Below are 17,756 nucleotides of genomic sequence, written 5' to 3'. Positions count from 1 at the left end.
TTTATTACTGTTGGAAAATTGATTCCTCGTGTCTCAGGAATAGATATAAAAAAAAACAAATGAGTGCAGATTACAGAGCGCTGTGTGCCAAAGGCGTCAGATAGTAGCTGATAGTTTTTTTTTTACTTTGTTTGAGAAAATAAACAACAAAAAGTTACTAGAACGGAATAGATATAGTGTTGACATGTTGATGGATGTTTTCATAAAGAGCAAATACTTTATGTTTTTCATCCATCCCCCTCCTGCGGCAGCAAAAACTGGAATACAGCGACGCGTTAATTAGAGATGCTAATTGAGCATAATCCCAGTGTTGGATAACACGTGGATGCAGGAAGAGATGTTCTTTATTACAGTGAGAGGAGGCCTCCCAAGAAAGTTTGTGAGTCTTTAATCTACGTTAATGTGGATTCGTGTTTATTCACGCACACATCCACAGCTCGACATGTGTGTGCGCATGCTGCAGGGTGTGTGGGTTTGGTGTTTTTCAGGAAGGATGGCGTCTCTGTTGTCTGTCTTCCTCACATGAAGATTTAAAACAAAGCGATTAAAGTGTATTGTTTACCTGCCCGACACCAATCAACTTTTAATTCATACAAATTGGACTGTGTAAACGGAGGCGTCGTGTGCGCCTGTTTATGGAAGCAAATATTATGTGTGTCACGTTTGGCAATGAGAACTAAATTGACTCAGTAAAATTGTCTGGATGCGGGGGAATTCATTTCCCGATACATTACGTTTGTCATGTTTGTGTTGGAGAAGAAAGAAGGTGAAAAAAAAGAAAAATGGCTTTTGTTCCTTTTTAGGTAAGGCTAAGAAAACTTCACAATTTATATTTTAAAAGTGTTTATACACTTAAGCAATTATATTTATGGATAATATATTCATTTCTCCAATAAACCCTGCCAAATGTTGCTTAGCGCGCCTGTAAAAACATTCTTTGAATGAATATTTTTATTTTGGTTCCATTCATGTAAAAAGTAAACGTTAAAGATCATTTAACACAAATGTGCCATTTACGGAAAAACAAATAGGCTGAAGCGAAAGGCTTTTTCTTTGTGTCTATTCTGTACAATCCAAGGAAATCCTAGAAAATTATAATACTGAACTGTCAATTCACATTGTAAGTTGTAATTATTAAAAAAAAAGTTTGAACCGTAAAAGTGTTTTACACAATTTCAATTCATCAATGAGTTCATTCTATAACTTAACCCCCAAAAGTGACATTCTAAATCATAATTCCCTTCACTTAGTTTCAAGAACTAAGTGTCTCTCGTGTTTTTGAATGTCTAGAAATTTAAACATGAAAGATCCTATGGAATAACTGAGTAGTGGATTCCAACCTCATTTATTATTCTAATTGCTCTTTTTCTGAAGTTCAGTTATAGGATCTAAGTTTGTTTTTAAGTATTTCCCCCAAATGTCGGCACATCATGACATGTAAGGCAGTACAAGTGAACAGGACAAAATCCTAAGGCAGTTTTGATTCAATAAATCCTTAGATTAGATTTGGAGGATTTACATTTAATGTGTTCTATGTGTGGTTTCCAACAGTTCTATAATGACTCCAAAAACCTTTGTTTCATAGACTCTTTCAATTTCATCATCGATGTGATCGGTCAAAAAGTTCTTTCAGAGTCTTTGTTTTTACTTGTTTTGCTTGGATCCACTCTTTTTTTTTTGTTTTCTTTCTTCAGGAGTCTGACAAGTCAGACTCTTGTACTCAGGGAGGCTTCTGCAGAGTCTGGGGACCTTTTGCTCTTTTCACATCAGCATGTGCTGTTACATTACATTACAACAGACTGCTGCTGCTGGACTGATGCCCGTGTTAGTTGGTATTTTATGACAGGGTAAAGAAGGTGTGGAGTGGTGTGTGTGTGTGTGTGTGTTTGTTACCTCTTTGGGACCTTGTCAGGACCAGTGGTCCTCATGAAGACCAAAACCTGGTCCTAATGAGACAGAACCACATTTCGGAGGATTTTTGTTATAGGTCAAGGTTGGGGTCAGGTATGACCTGAATATTGAAATACTTGGAAATTCAAAATTTCAACCCTTTAATGTAATTTTGTGATATTTTCTTTTAAAAAAAACATTAAATTCTCATGTAGAAAATCTAGATCAAGGAAGTTAACATGTATGGTTCCTTGCCATTCTAGCGTAAAACATTTCCTGGATAACGTGTTGTGCTAGATAACCAATATCTGGCAGTTATTTACAATTTAATGCATGTTGAAAACCCATTTTTTTACCATTTAAAATGAAGAAAAACAAATGATTTATTTAGAAAAACACTGCAGTTGTAAATAAACAACAGATCTTGCGTGTTAAATGTGAAAGTGGAACAGAATGAAACTGGGAACTGGAAACTATTTTATAGTACTGGGTTGACAGTACTGGGTACTATGTACAGGTGTTTTTCCATCGCTCTCCTCTCCGGCGACAAAGACGCTGATTCTCCGGCTTCCTGCGACAGCGCGAGTGAAATTACCGTAATAACCACATGTTGGCTTTCAGAAGGAAGGAGGAAAGCATCTTTATTTTCTTCATCAGTCAGCTCAAGGGCAGTCGACATGAATGAAACAGTGAACACAGTGTGATAAACTGTATGCACGTGAACTGTAATTCACACACACACACACACACACACACACACACACACACACACACACACACCTTGAAAACATCAGGCACATCATCAGGCGTCCTCCCTCGATACATAAAGTTTTTAGTTCATTTTGCTGGAGGCTACTGTAATTGTGACCTCCAGTATATTCCATTATTTGATAACAGATCAAAAAACGACCAACAAGAGTCCACCCACATATAAAAAAAAATACCATGTGTATAAGAGTGTGTGTTAACATTTGTGTATTCTGTTGTGGTTGTAGTGTGTTTTTTCCCCTCTTTTATCTTGCCTCACCCACGCTTCTACTAGTAAAAAGGTGACTACACAGGCAGAGATCGGTGGTCTCTTGTCTTAGAGTTTCTTCCCCATTACTTTCCCCGTCATTTATAATCCTTTGACTGCTCTCACTGTGTGCGTAGGTGTAATGTAATCGAGTGCCAACACACAAAGTACACTCACTGTGCAGCCAGAGGTAAGTGCACTGACTTCAGATGCAGGCACGGTCAGTTTTCTTCGAAAGCCTTGGGGGGGGGGGGGGGGGTCACATGCTCAGTATAAAATGGAGATGACAGTGAAACCTGCTGTCATGCTGGGGTTCGAGGTGTTGGAGAGCGGTAGTCAGAGAGAGAGGAAGGATCTGTTTGTTTTTTAGGTGTAGATCCACCATTCTTTTTCCTAAATCCTTGTCTGGCCTGTTTTTGTTTTTTTTCAACACACCTTATTACACTTACTTTGTTTTTGTTTAAAATTTTGCCCATAGTAAACTTTCATAAAATGTTGTAGACATTAATTCTTTTCTGAGTTAACAGTCGCCGTGTGCGCAAAGGATGAACATATTCCCCTAACTAATCTCATCACAATGTTCATTTTAGACTTAAGTTATTTATTTATTTTTTGACAATCTATGTCTAGTTCAACCAAGTTGAGTAATTGTTGTAAAGTTATGACCCAAACAAAAGAAATGAAAGACCAAAGTTCCAAGCGAGCTGAGCCGATGCTTAGTGTGCCGTCACAGGAAGAGTCACAAGAATCAATTCGAACAATGCCAAACTGTAGATCAGTTAAAAAGACTCAACAATCCCTAAACGTTGATTAATCTCCAACATTTAGCAAGGAAATGTCTAATATCCAGAGCAGGCCCAAGGCGCACTTAAACTAATCGGCTGCTGGGGCCCCCCAGATCACCAGGGGGGCCCCAATAGTGTCTCTTCTAGATATTCAATATTCAATGTAGATACATTCATATACAGTATCTAAATAGTGTTTATCGTAAGTAATATGGTTTTAATTTTTTTTAGTTGACATCTAGTGCAAATGTACGCATCTGTCCCAAGTTTTAAAAACTAACATGGCTATTAAACTGGTTTACCAGCTTGCCGCAGATGCAATGTCTTCTATTATACAGTTATAATATAATGAATGCAATTAATAATGTTACATTCCTATCAATAATAGTCAAGCACAGCTGACTCCTAGGTGATTTGAAGGGGGTCCCAAATCAAATTCAGCTTAGGGCACCATAAAGGCTTGGGCCGGCCCTGCTAATATCTCATCATATAGCAGAGGAGTAGAAAAACCTTGCTGCTGTATTCAGTGACTGTATCTGAATACAGTCACTGTAGCTCCGGTCATGCAGGAAGTACTGAACAAATCTTTTTCAATTAACTGATTCTAATGACTCAGTTACACTGAAAATAACTGCTTTAAAAGTCACTAGTTTTGTGTGTGTCGTGTATACTGTAATGAGAACCCAACCAAACCGTGTAGAGCCGAGGCGAGCTGGGACCATGTAGTGGAAACACGGCATATGTGTGGTACTGCATTCAGTTTTGTCCAAGGCAATATTATGGAAGGAAGTGGGAGATCAGACGTGGAAAAGTCCATCTAAAATGGTAATTGGGTTTATTGTGGACACTTAATCATCACACTATAATGACAGTGATGTATTTTCAGTGTGTTCATAGATTTACCACCTGATAATTATCTGAGTGAATGCAATTGTGTGGCCGAGGAAGGGGAGCTCCTGATATGAAGTGATGTGCCGTGTCACATTTTACATTTAATGGCTTAAATCTTGTGAAATATGAATTGCTCGTCCACAGTTTACGTCAATGCACACCGGGACATCCATCACACACCACCTGCACATACACAGACAGACACTCAGTCCACTGTGTGACTGCTGTTAATATTCAAGTCTTAGCCGCTGTCAGATGGCACAGTGATTGAGCTATTGAAAAATCGTTTTATATTCACTGTACCATCCTTGTGTGTGTGTGTGTGTGTCCCCGTAGTCCTCACATAGTCTTTCCCCTCGTGTAAGCCAATCAGATGGCATAGAGTTTGAGTCTCTCAGTGAAATTTGTGCCATTCTTCCTTCATTTAAGCTGCTATTTCCCTGGAATTCCTCAGGCGCTCCTGCCTCACTGCACCAGGCTCTTCATTTCAGTGGCTTTTCACAGTTGGCTTTGATATGTTTTTTTGCTGTACAACAGTCTAACCAGCACAGTTTAATATTCGGCCTTTTTTGAAATGTTAAAGCCAGTGTTGGTAATTATTGCTGAGTTCATTGTTTAACCCTCTTATGACCATCTTGATAATCAGACTGCCTGGATTTATTTTGATTTTATGGCTGTAGAATTGTCAAAAAATGTTCAACAAGTGAGTGCCTCCGGCCCCTTTTTCCAAGATAACTTTCACTTTCGATATCTGGCAGTTATTCAACTGTTTAGGAATTACGGTACTGAGAAGCTGGTGAATCTCGTCGTGGACGGTCGTTCCGTGGAAATCCTGAGGGTTACCGTAATGACTGTAAAAGTATATGGGCGCAAAAAGATCTATTCCTCTGCTTTCGGGTATCCATCGATCCATCGGGGGGAGGGGTGTGTTGGGGATTCGCTGTGCCAATCTCAGATGACATAGGGCAATAGGCGGGGTAACAGCCTGGGCAGGTCGCCAGCTCTGCTCATCTACCGATGTGTCCCTGGGCAAGACACTTAACCCCACGTTGCTTGTGTTGGCTGTGTTGGCAGCGTGTGATTGGGTATGAAAGCAAAAAAAACTGCTGCACATGCAGTAGATGTACCGTGTGAATGGGTGTGAATGGCAATACTAATAATGAATCACTCAAATGAGTCTGTAATCAGTCCTGCAGGGGAAATTCCCTCTCTGCATTTAACTCATCCTCTACTAGAAATCTTCCTAGAATTAGGAGCAGCGGGCAGCCACTGAGCAGCGTCCGGGGAACAATGGGGGTTGGGTACCTTGCTCAGGGATACTCAAACTTGAACTGGCAACCCTCTGGTTACAAGCCAAGTTCCCTTTCCACCTGGCCACGGGCTGCCTGTAGTGGACAGCAGCTTTGAGTGGTCATCCAGACTAGAAAAGGTCAATTTACCATACTATAATAATGGAGCTGATACACAGTCTGTGTGGTGAACTGTCTGAGATCCTCAGCTGCGAGAAACAACAGAACATAGAACAGGCATTGGTTTGAAATAGTCCCACATGATATGCTGTCAACAGATTTCACTGAGGAAGATTCTGAAAGCACAGTGTAGGTGACTCTTGTCTTCATTGCTTCTATTTGCATTCAATAGCTGTGTCTCTCTCTAGTGAGGATTCGTTGTCAAAATGCATCACATCACATCCCATCACCCTCCGACGTGGGCCGTCCCGATTGTCGCATGACTCATCGGCTCCTTCGAACGCGGCTGGCGTTTGCCCGTCCGTGAAGGATACATCTGACCATGTCCCAGAATTCTTTGTGTGCCAGCGGCAGAGCAATAAGGTGGCGGTTATGCCCCTTTCAGCTGTTTTGCCAACCACCATAAAAACCTATCCAAGACGAAGAAGAAGCTTTATTTACTGCAGTAATTATTGTAAACCTTGATTACAGCAAATATCAATATTCATATAAATATACAATACAAATACAAATATAATATATTAAAAATAGATCTTTACTGTGGAGGTCGGCATTTAACCTCTCACTGTGCGTCCTGCCAGAATTTACCAGGAGAAGAAGAGTCCTCGGATTGAAACACAAGCTTATATTTTTCTTTTGGAGTCGTCCAAACAGAGAGAGTGAGATTCCCTCCAACACTCCAGACATGTACCGTCAGCCTTGTGTCTGGTAAATCCCATGTGGACAGGCTGTTGGAAAGTGATTTTTTTTTTTGTCAGTTGGTGATGAATCTATTTTGAATCGTATCTCCGCTCACTGCCAGTCTGTCTGTTCCATTAGGAAAAGAGGGCCACTTTTATTGTACAGCAAAGAGCCGAGGGCGCGGGGCCCGCGTGCTCGCGTCAGTGTGCGTGCGGTGTCGATTCTTCAAAGGTCTAACGTAGCCAAAGCACTGATAAACACTCGAGAGCCCTGGAGAGGGACTGCATGTCAACTTTTTGACACTCACACACAGACTAGGTCTCCGCTGGGCTTCTCCAGCATGTCTTTCATCTAAAGTATAATCTTAGGCTGCCTCTTCTCCCCTTTGTACTCCCCCCCCCACTTTCTCCCTGACAGCTCCTCAGTGTTCCGACTCCCGACTAAGTGGCAGGTTAACATTTCTCGACGTGTACGCCACACAACCATATTGTCACAGATGCAGAGAAGCGAGCGCTCCCGGCGCTCTTCTACTTTTTAATAGTTTGCTGTTGCTTGTTAATGCTCTCAAGAGTAATGAGGCCTGATGCAAATCAAATGCTACATTAACTGTACTGGAACTCAGTACATTCAGATGTGTTTGCATCAGTCCAAGAAAATTAAAAAAATTGGGTATTTTCACTTCATGGATCTGATGTGGGATAGAATCGTTAGCAGCACGCTGATTTAAACTTGCTCTTCCTCTGTGACTCAGGTGAGGCTTAATGTGGTTTACAATGCTCAGTGTAACGATGTTTACATGCACCATTTGTCCGTTTTTCACGGTGCATGGATCGCATCATCTTCCACTGACCAAATTGACACAAAATAACAATAATTTGGAGAAGGGTATTAACCGCAATTCTTCTGCTTCACTCTTCACTCTTTTGTATATGTTAATTCTGCGCCGGGAAAATGTTCCTGAGAATGAAAATTAGTGCCTTTTAGATGCCAGTTTGTGACATTTTGGTGTTTGGGGTGCCGTTTAATTCGGTTAGGTTTTTTTAGCGGACCGGTCATGCAACGACACGAGCCTCAAGTGATCTTTAAACCTTCAAACCTCTCAGTCTGGGGCCTTGTCCATCTTCTTTTTTCAGGCACTGGTTGCTCCTACTCCTCAGCCCTGATAAAACTGTGCACACAAGTGGAGCGGCATGGTTCTGACTTGGGCAGGAATCGTAATGCATATTGAATAATTGAACAGAGTTGTCCCTTGTTCTTTTGGAAATGTTCCCGTACCCGTAGATCATCATGAATAAACAGTCTGGTGATTTATTTGCAATAACCACTTGTGTCTGAGGTAGTTCAAGGCATACTTGACTCGACAAGGTTTTTATTGATGCACTCGTGTGAAAGATACGGCATGCATATTGATATTCCATAGAGTAGATGAACATGTCTCTTGCCTTCAGGAGTTGCTGTCTGCTTTTTCGCTGTGCCATGTCTCCGTTCTTGTCTCAAGTACAGCGCTAAACGTGACGCTGTGAATGTGTGATCGCCAGCTTGCGTTTCAACCGAGCACCTGGTAAACAAAGGTTTGGAGACGAGCGCAGTGTGAGTGGGTGAAATTGTGCACACTCGCTCACACACACACATCTTGAGTGAGTGGCTGACATGTTAGACTAGAGTCTGATTGGATTCCACGCTCCAGAAACATTAAACCCAGTGACTCATAGACAAGGTTGAAGCGAGGTATGCGTGTGTGTGTGTGTGTGTGTGTAATGAAACTCTTATTGAAGCCCATTTCCACTGGGGCTTCAAGGCTGATAAATTATCAGCTGATGATGTAAATGTATATTTGATTCTTAACCGTTCAAATATAACTTTATCTGATTTATCAAAAGCAATAATGCCACTGCACCAGGCACAAGTTGTCATGCTCATGACGGAAAATGCTGCGACACATGTCACCAGGACGGTTGTCCCTGCAGCAAAATGAAGCCGGTATAGTCACTGCAACAGCTAATTTTGAGGCTAAAAAGAAGAAACAGGTGGATATGTGTTCATTCAACGGGCATTTAAAAACTGCAAGAAGTTACAAAATTTAATAGATTTTGCCGGGTTGATGCCCATGCATGTGTGCACTAGGGATGTGCACCAGAATATTGGGAGGTGGCATGTGGCAGCACCAGAGGTCATTTGATATAATGGAGTGCATAAAATTGTTTATAGCAACATGTGTTATAGCAGCGTTACCCACCCACCGAGCTGCCCTGGCATGGGGCGTGTTGTGTTTTGAAAAAAAGACAGAATCGCCACAAATTGGTCAATATCAGGGAAACTCTGTGGAGATACACAGCCCGAGCATGTGTGCGCTTGCTTAGCCGCTCACTGTAGACCAGCCCATGCTGAAAGTGAGTTCAATTGTCCTGCAGATCAAGGTCAGTGAGCCGTGTCCTATTGTTCTGCCTCATCTATTAGCTGTTCTCTTGGGGCTCTGGGGGATGGATGTATAGAAAGTTAAACACAGTCACCTGTGGTTGAGGGAGGTTACTGTCGAGATGTAATCCATTACTTACAACTGTAATTCTCAAACGTAACAGTGTTGGAACTGAGGCTCACACAAACCTTGGATCACGACTCTGATCACCACATGAGGCTATGATGAATCATTTTCATATATATTATTGTTTTTATGTGAAGATGGGGGTCATAATGGAGCCCATTACAGTTGGGCTCCATGTAATAATTGAAAGGTTTAGCTTCACAACAAAGTGTAATTATCTATCAACGTAAACAGCAATTTATGAATTGAAATGAACAAATTAACACTGAGTGCAAATACTAAAATGTTAGGCCTGCATGCTGACCGGTTGACACTTACTTACACATTTAATGTCACATAAAATAAAAATAGCCTATAATTTAAACAACATGGCTGTGTTTTATTTCTTAAAATCTGTGGTACATATTTTACAGCGAGTGTAGTTATAGGACACGGCTGCTCTCACACCTATCATACGAGCTCCCTTCTGACCATTTATGTCCTCTACAGTCTTGGTTTTGGTCTGTCGACTGAAAGGCTGTCTTCACCGACTCATCAGCACCGAACCTTCTTGACATGTGTCGGCTTTGCTGTAGTCGGGTGACAGGATGAAGTGAGTGAAGGATGACATGCCTCCGTGTGGAATTAAGAAGCATTGTGTGAGATGATGTTTCATTGGTGAAAGGTGCCAAACGTGGCATCGGTAGTCTTGGTTTATCATGTAGGAATCCATTACTGGTAAGAAGATTGCATCATTTTTTTTTTTATAGAAATTTAAATATTCAGTGGGTAACATAATACTATTTCAGATATTGAATCATATACAGGGGGTTTGCCATACTCACAACACTTGGCACTGTCTGGGTTTCTTCCCGTAGCCTTTGCCAGTAGAGGCATAATTGCAGAGCAGCAGGTAGCAGATGAACCCATAAGTATGTTTTTATAAGTGTTAAAGTTGTTTGGGTTTTTGTATCCTTAGAATAAGCATTTATATGCACTTTAGACAATGAAGGAGGAGGAAATGACAGAAAGAGTGGATGGAGTTAGGAAAGCCCATTTACATTATTTCTCATATGTGAAGGTCACCATAATTCCCTGTGTGTGCTTGGGAAAGGCAGAGATAGGCAGATGAGCCGTCTGTTTGTGCTGTAGCACTCATTAGGAGACTTTTTTAGTGATGGACATTCGTGCCACTTGGAGACATTCAGTAATATCACTCCACTGTGATCATTTCGATCATTTCGATTTCCTCCATCCGTGCCACTCATCTGAAAAAAACAATTACTTAAAACAATATTCTTGTGCTCCTAATAAGGAATCAGGTTCCAGTAAAAGGTTAGTAACCTGTTGGATATGGTGGAAGGATGTTTCTGATGCAGCCTGTGCCCCTGTGAGTTTCAAACTCAGGACAAATATGTTTTTATCCACAAGACAAACCCCCCATAAACCTGTGTGCTCCTGCAGTGGAAATACAGAGCTAAATTGAGAGCCAACTATCTCTTATAGCTCACTGCCCCAATGAGAGCCATACTAACAAGCTCCTTATCCCGGCCGTGCTGTTTATAATGAACACACCTGGCTGACCAGGCTCTCTGCTTTTATGAAAAGTAGTATTTGCAAAATGTATTAATAATTTCCGTCATTTTTCTTAAAAAAGAACCACCTTGTTTGCCCAAGAGTTTGTTTACACCAACACATTTTGTGATCCCCCATATCAGCCGAGCTTCTGCTGGAATGCTGCTGATGTTGTTTATGTGCACATGCTAATTAAATTACCTAGATCTGAGCTGGGATGATTAGCATGCTAGCAGTAATAGCTAGCAGGGAATCCAATAGGCTATTATCATAATGAGTCCCTTCGGCGTTGTATGTGGGAGAGGGAGGGGGAAGCGTTTACGCCGATCGCCCTGAGAGACCTCGCTGGAATTATCTACAGGCGCTGCTGGGATATGGCAAAAAGGAAACACGAAACACACACACACACACACACACACACACACACACTCAGAGACAGATTCGGTATGTAAAAAGCTGAACTAAAATTTGTCGTGGAGTTTGGAATGATGTCCCAGCTGTCAGAAGCCCTGCGTTACTGCGGAGACTAAAAAAACAACACATGCCACAGACGAACATACCCATGAAATGACACAGTGTCTGCAGGTATTCCTGTATTCTCACAATTCCCACAAACACAAACACTCTTTCTGTTCTTTTCTGTTCTACACTGCAACAGGAACCAGCAGCCCTAATCATTATCCACCTGTTCCCAAACACTGGACTGCCTGCTGAACGTATGCTCTCATCCTTGTGCTTTACAGGGTCGGCATCATTTTAATATGGTGTGACTTTAATATAATAAAGTTTTTGCACCCACTGTTCGAAAGATAGATATTTTGCAGCTGAAGTTATTGATTTCTTAATTATTAAAGAAGAGCCACTGCCTTTACTCATTTGCACCTTTTCCTTCAACCTGTTGCTCGTCCTGTCATTAAGAGAAAAAGTGTGAAGCTAATTAACTTGAAAAAATTAATTTTAGCAACAACACTGTCTTTCATTCCACCTCCAGTTGAGAAGAGGACAACATATTGCTTCATATATATATATATATATATATATCCCTATTCCCCCGCGGAGTTTAATATAAACAGTGATAAGTTAATTACATCTGTCCTCTGACTCACATTCCCTCATCTACTGTACTCCCACATGCATTAACATCTGCTTTTAGAAGGATTTTCAAGTGGGTGTAGACTTTAGTTGACAGTTGACTTTAGTTTCCTTTCACTTAAAGCAGACTGTGTATCAAACTTACAAAGAGATTTAATCAAAGTGAAGGTAACATTGAGTGAAGAAACTCGATGACAAAAACAACTTCAATTGGTAGGTCAATAAAACATTGTGAAGATTCATCCAGGTAATTGAATCTTCAAGAGTGTAGATACAGACGATTAGACTTGTTTGTTTTCCCTTTTATCCAAGACAATTCTTCAGCTGTTACTGACTGAAAACTCAAAGTATTGAACCTGTGTGGGCAAAATAACTGTTGAGGAAGTTGGTATATTGAATAATGCAGGTCATTCACCCCCTGACCTGTTAGTTTTACCCCTGTCAAGGTGTGACAAGCGGAGCATAACTAGCAGCTGTGCCTCATTGCAAACATTCTGCCTCGTCATTTTACTTTGGGTTAACCACCTCTGCAGCTTTTGGTGTCATCAGCTCACATCACTGCCCTGTAACCATATTTTTGCAGCCAGCAGTAAGCACAGTCCTGAGCATGGATACTCCACGGTCACCTGTTGGAACCCAGTGTAACCCAACTGGTCTGGTTCAGTAGTTATTAACTGTCATTTACACACTCTAACAAGCAGTAACCATGGCAACATGCATTAGCTTATATTAATATAACCATCTGGTCTGGTTCAGACAAAAAAACATGTTACCAGAGCCCAGTCTAATTGAGTGACCCTAATTGAGTTGTTAGGAGAATGTTTTATTGGACGGACTGAGCTAGAAGTAAGAATAATTGATCATTAGACAGATGATTATGTGTGTCATCTTTGAGAACTGATTTTCAGAAGTGGAGGTGGCGTCATGCTGTGTACCTGCCTCTCGATGTTGCCTCTGATCTCCTTGGCCACGTAAATTCTAAATTATTCCTGCAGCTTAACTCATTGCAGACTCCAGGACCTTCTTCACTGCTCTCCAAAACCTTGATAACAAATCTCTCCAACACCTCTATCTAACTTGTAGCTCCCACAGAGCTACAACATGTTGGTTCATTTGCCCTTAAGTGTTAACTTTCTGAATTTTTTTCTCCTCTTATCCCATTCACAGATTCCAAGGCCTGCCCCCCCAAATATTTCCAGTGCCGTAACGGCAAGTGTCTGGCACCCATCTTTGTGTGCGATGGCGACGATGACTGTGGGGACAGCAGCGACGAGGAGAAGTGCTCTACTCCCACCTGTGGTCAGCAGGAGTTCCGTTGCAACGACTCGGAGTGCATCCCTGCCCTGTGGAGCTGTGACGGCGACCCGGACTGCAAGGACAAGTCGGATGAATCCATGGAGCGCTGCAGCAGAAGGACGGAGCCCCAGAAACCTCGCTGCCCACAGGGCGAGTTCCAGTGTGGGAGTGGGGAGTGTGTCCACATGAACTGGAAGTGTGATGGAGATGCAGACTGCAAGGATAAATCCGATGAAGCAAACTGTGGTAAGTCAACTGGGTGAATAATAAGTGTGTGGACAAGTTAAAGGTATATAATACTGTCGTTAGTATAATGATTATCAAGGAAGCCCCACAAGCCTTATAATATCTATCAATACTTTTCTATGTGACGGCACAGTGTGATAAAGCTTTCACAGTGCTATAAAAAGTCCAGTATTGTTGAAGCTTAGAAAAATACATAAAAGAGGCTGATTATAATTGTCATAGCCTTATAATTTCAACTGTAATGTACATTTGTATTTTATTATAAATAACATTTATAGTGCACAATATAATAATGTTATCTAATTGCTATGTTTTACTTCTATAACAATATTGATCTGTTCTACATTATTTGTAGGTGTTGTTGTATTTAAAATGTAATGCCAGCCTTAGTGTTTAATAAGGTAAATGGATAGTAACGTATGTTTTGTTTTGGAATAATGGCTGAGTCGAGTGGATCCTCACAACTAAAAGACCATGCAGCTAATCGCACGTAAAAGATGACGTGACTGTAAGAGGATCAATGCAAACTATATCACTATGATCCATGGAGGACAACGTCCGCGTGTGCATTGAGCTGTACAAACTGTGTTTGTTGTGCCTGGATGTGTGTGTGGGTGCATTGGATGTCTGGGAGGTGAAGGTCCTTCATCAAGCGAGACTCCCATCTGGTCCCCTCTCCACACTTTCACACACCACTCGGGAAGATGAAAGCAGTGTGACACTATGACATGACAGAAACACACTGCGCTGCCGCACATATGTGCACACACACACACACACACACAGAAATGCTTTGATAATGCAAATATAGCACACATACCTGTGGTCATATATGCAGTAACAGATTCACAGGTTTAGCTTAGATAATGACACAAAACAATCCAATCTATTGTACAAAATATAACAAATAATATAGTAATTAGAACTGCTCTAATATTTGTAGTAAAGCACAGTGAGCCATTTCAGAGAATCAAACACTGTGTAAATAATATAAATTTGTTTTACATTACTTTTGTATTGTAGGCGCTATATTTGGATACATTTTCATACCAATATAATGTAACTGCAAAGTAAGTAGGTTAACAGCACTTTGCTAATGAGCCATACAAAAGCAAAAATGTTACACTCAAACCTCCCTGGTTCAAAGTCTTACCTTTTCTTGCTAGCACTTCATCTTTTCTACGATAGTGTGGGATATTTTTCTTTTAATGTCTTTATTTAAACGTCCACACTACATATTGTTAGGTAACGACTTATAGCCTTCCCTTGCCCCTATTCATTTGTCCTCACTTGTCTGTATTTGTAGCTATACTGAGCTTCTGTTGTCTAGCTTGTTAGCATCGTTACCGCATACCCTATGAACCTGCTACATACTAGCTAGCTATTTAAATGAGAAATATTTCAATCATATGCTATAAAATTAAACTATTTATATTGGTTTATCACCAGTGGTGCAGTGTGGTCTACTATATCTTGTGCCCCATTATCTGTATTAGCGCTATATTAGCATACAGTGCTGGTAAAGGGCTACAATCAAGCATGCCAGGCAGAGCCCACATGATAAACGTCTAGCTTGTTAGCATCGTTACCGCATACCCTATGAACCTGCTACATACTAGCTAGCTATTTGAATTAGAAATATTTCAATCATATGATATTTTAAATTAAACCATTTATATTGGTTTATAACCAGGGGTGATAAATGATGATAAATGTTATTATATTTATTTTGTTTTTCAATGAAAGAATTAGACGGGATTGCTAGTTTGTATGGAGGTAGATGTAATAGTTACTGATAGTTCTCTAAATGAGAGAGCAAGGAGATCTTAGCTGAGAAGCATTTGACAGTTATTGCATGTCTATGGTTTGCTCTCTCTCGTCTAGAGACCTGTCTCCTGAGTATATTCGTTTCACTCATTTGACACTTTGGTCTCAGTAATCCGGTGTTCTTTTATAGACATGCTCAGACAGGTGAGTGTGAGTAGGTTGGCAGGAGGTTAATGTAAATGAGATACGGTCAAATTGGTATCTCTCGTCAGTTCTTTGTCACTGTGTCTGCAGATGGCAATCCGTTATTATTACCATTCATCTTGGGGATTTATCATGATTAGTGGAGCTCACATCCCAATCATTTGGCTGAAAGAACAGCACATTTTCTGATGGCACAGGACTATGTCTTTCACACTCTGCTGATTTAGGCATTAACATACATTTGTCTTTAATATTCTTTTTTATTTATCTGTTTATTTGAGCACTAAGAAGCCTGAGTCAGCTTCCCTATGTGTTCATGTAAATCTGCACACATGTAACGACACACAAGCGTTAAAGTTTGCTTATTGTGTGTATAAATTTGTGGATACGTGGTGTGAAACAGCGTGTGGTACTTTTTTTCTGCCATATTTCCCCATACAGTGATTCTGTGTGTCGTGTATTTGCAGCCGCCACAGCAATTGATCATGTCTGCATTCAGTCCCTTGGCAGAGCTAATACAAAACCCAAAACATGAATAATATAACAGCCAGTTAAAAAGACAAATGAGTTAAATAAACCTGCCCTCTGCTGTTGGAGCACTTGCACGTACATACATACTCAGTGGGTCACTGGATGAGGATTTTCCTCAGATAGTGAATGAACACTTGCCTGGTTTTCCTCTGAGGTTTTTATTGAGGTTATGTACGTGTGACTGATTACTGCTGGATTCACACACTGTTCTTGCACATGCACATCTTCGGAGATGCAGTAGTGGAACAGAAAAGATGTGCTGATTTGTGAGTGTGCTGCGTTTTACTGTTCTCGGATTAATCAGCGACTCACCTAATTCTTCTTAATGTGTTTGTGGCTTGTGTCCCTCAGCCCTACTTACATGTCGGCCTGATGAGTTCCAGTGTGGTGATGGCTCCTGTATCCATGGCACCAAACAGTGTAATAAAGTTCATGACTGTCCGGACTACAGTGATGAAGCTGGCTGTGTTAACGGTAAGTGCCAGACGTGTACACTAAAGACACCAGCGATGCAACATGCACACGTCTCTCTGATTATTATCAGCAGTATAACAGTGCCCCGGGGGTTATGTTGGTCATCATATGTTGTTTTGTAATGTTTTATTAAAGCAGGTTTATCTGCGTGCAACTCATCAGGAGGCCTGCTTTTCCCTAACAATATAAAAAAATCAAGTGTGGCTATTTAAATCTGATAATTCATGTTTAAAGAACTATATGTTGCTATGTAATAAAGACAGATTAGTTGGTGTCCGAGTTTGTAGAGCACTTTGAATTACATTTGATGCTTGCAAGACTATTTTTAACACACTGTATTTGTATACACAAGACTGGAATGTACTGTGTCACACAAATCTCCATCCGTCATGTTGCTGTATGCATTATGAGCCGCTGTAGCTCAGGAGTTGGAATGGGTCAATGTGACGTAATGTAAAGTACTATGTAGTAGTCATCGAGACTAGAAAAGTGCTCTATAACTCCAGACCAAATTCCCATTTACAGACAGTGTATGACATCTGCTCTCCACTCAAAAAATATTACGCCTAATGTTTATTGTTATGTGTTTGTTGGCTGTTTGTGTTAACATCCATTTGTATCCAACACTCTCCCAATTTAAAGTACAATGCATTTAATGCGAGGCACATTTGTTGGTCAAACAAAAATGAAGCAAAATGGATTTTATGAGTGTGATAAGTGTTTTCTCCAGCAGTTTTCTTTTTTTAAATTATTGCTTTAAAGAGAGCTTGTTTAGTATTTCAAACCCTTTAGATACATTATGCATTGTCTGTGTATCGTCACGTGTATCGTGAGTTACATGACCTAATGTGATGTTCAGTAATTATTGTACTGATTTTACACACTGTGGCATCCTGCCGTGGGATTAATGTTGAACATAGGTAGTGATGGCGGTGAAGGAAGCAATAATCATGGATTGTAAAGCTCTGTTTGTGTCGGTTTTCTGACCTTCAGCACAGAATTGGTAATGTTTCAGTTGCAAAGAGACACTTTTTATACTGTTTGTGAGAGTTTGTCAAACATCAGATGATAACCTTCAGACCCAGAAATGGAAATGTATGTTCAAATGTTAATGCTTTAGGCCTTTCCTTACCTTTGCTGGGCATCATATCAAGCATCTTATATTCTTATTTATAAACAAACCAAGCCATTATTTATTCTGCATATTCCATTCCTCATACATATTGCACTCCACCAAAAATAATAAATAGAAAATGTTGTAACTGGAGCAGTCTGTACTGCTAAACATTGACATTTTTTTCAGTTTGGTTTCAAACTTT

The 17,756-nt window shown here is 40.5% G+C and overlaps 1 protein-coding gene across 5 annotated transcripts in view; it reads left to right on the top strand.

Annotated features, from left to right (window-relative positions):
- The window catches only part of lrp8 (low density lipoprotein receptor-related protein 8, apolipoprotein e receptor), a 161,421-nt gene that overhangs the window by 103,181 nt on the left and 40,484 nt on the right, over positions 1-17,756 (top strand). For all 5 annotated transcript variants that reach the window (XM_058638295.1, XM_058638294.1, XM_058638292.1 and 2 more), the window contains 2 exons: positions 13,087-13,461; positions 16,315-16,437. In XM_058638295.1, coding sequence (XP_058494278.1) covers positions 13,087-13,461; positions 16,315-16,437 — 498 coding nt within the window. The remainder of the gene's footprint in view (positions 1-13,086; positions 13,462-16,314; positions 16,438-17,756) is intronic.

This window comes from Solea solea, chromosome 9 (genome assembly GCF_958295425.1).
Source record: "Solea solea chromosome 9, fSolSol10.1, whole genome shotgun sequence".
Classification (NCBI taxonomy): Eukaryota; Metazoa; Chordata; class Actinopteri; order Pleuronectiformes; family Soleidae; genus Solea; species Solea solea.
The sequence above is the reverse complement of the archived record's forward strand: the minus strand, read 5'-3'. Positions and strand labels throughout refer to the sequence as shown.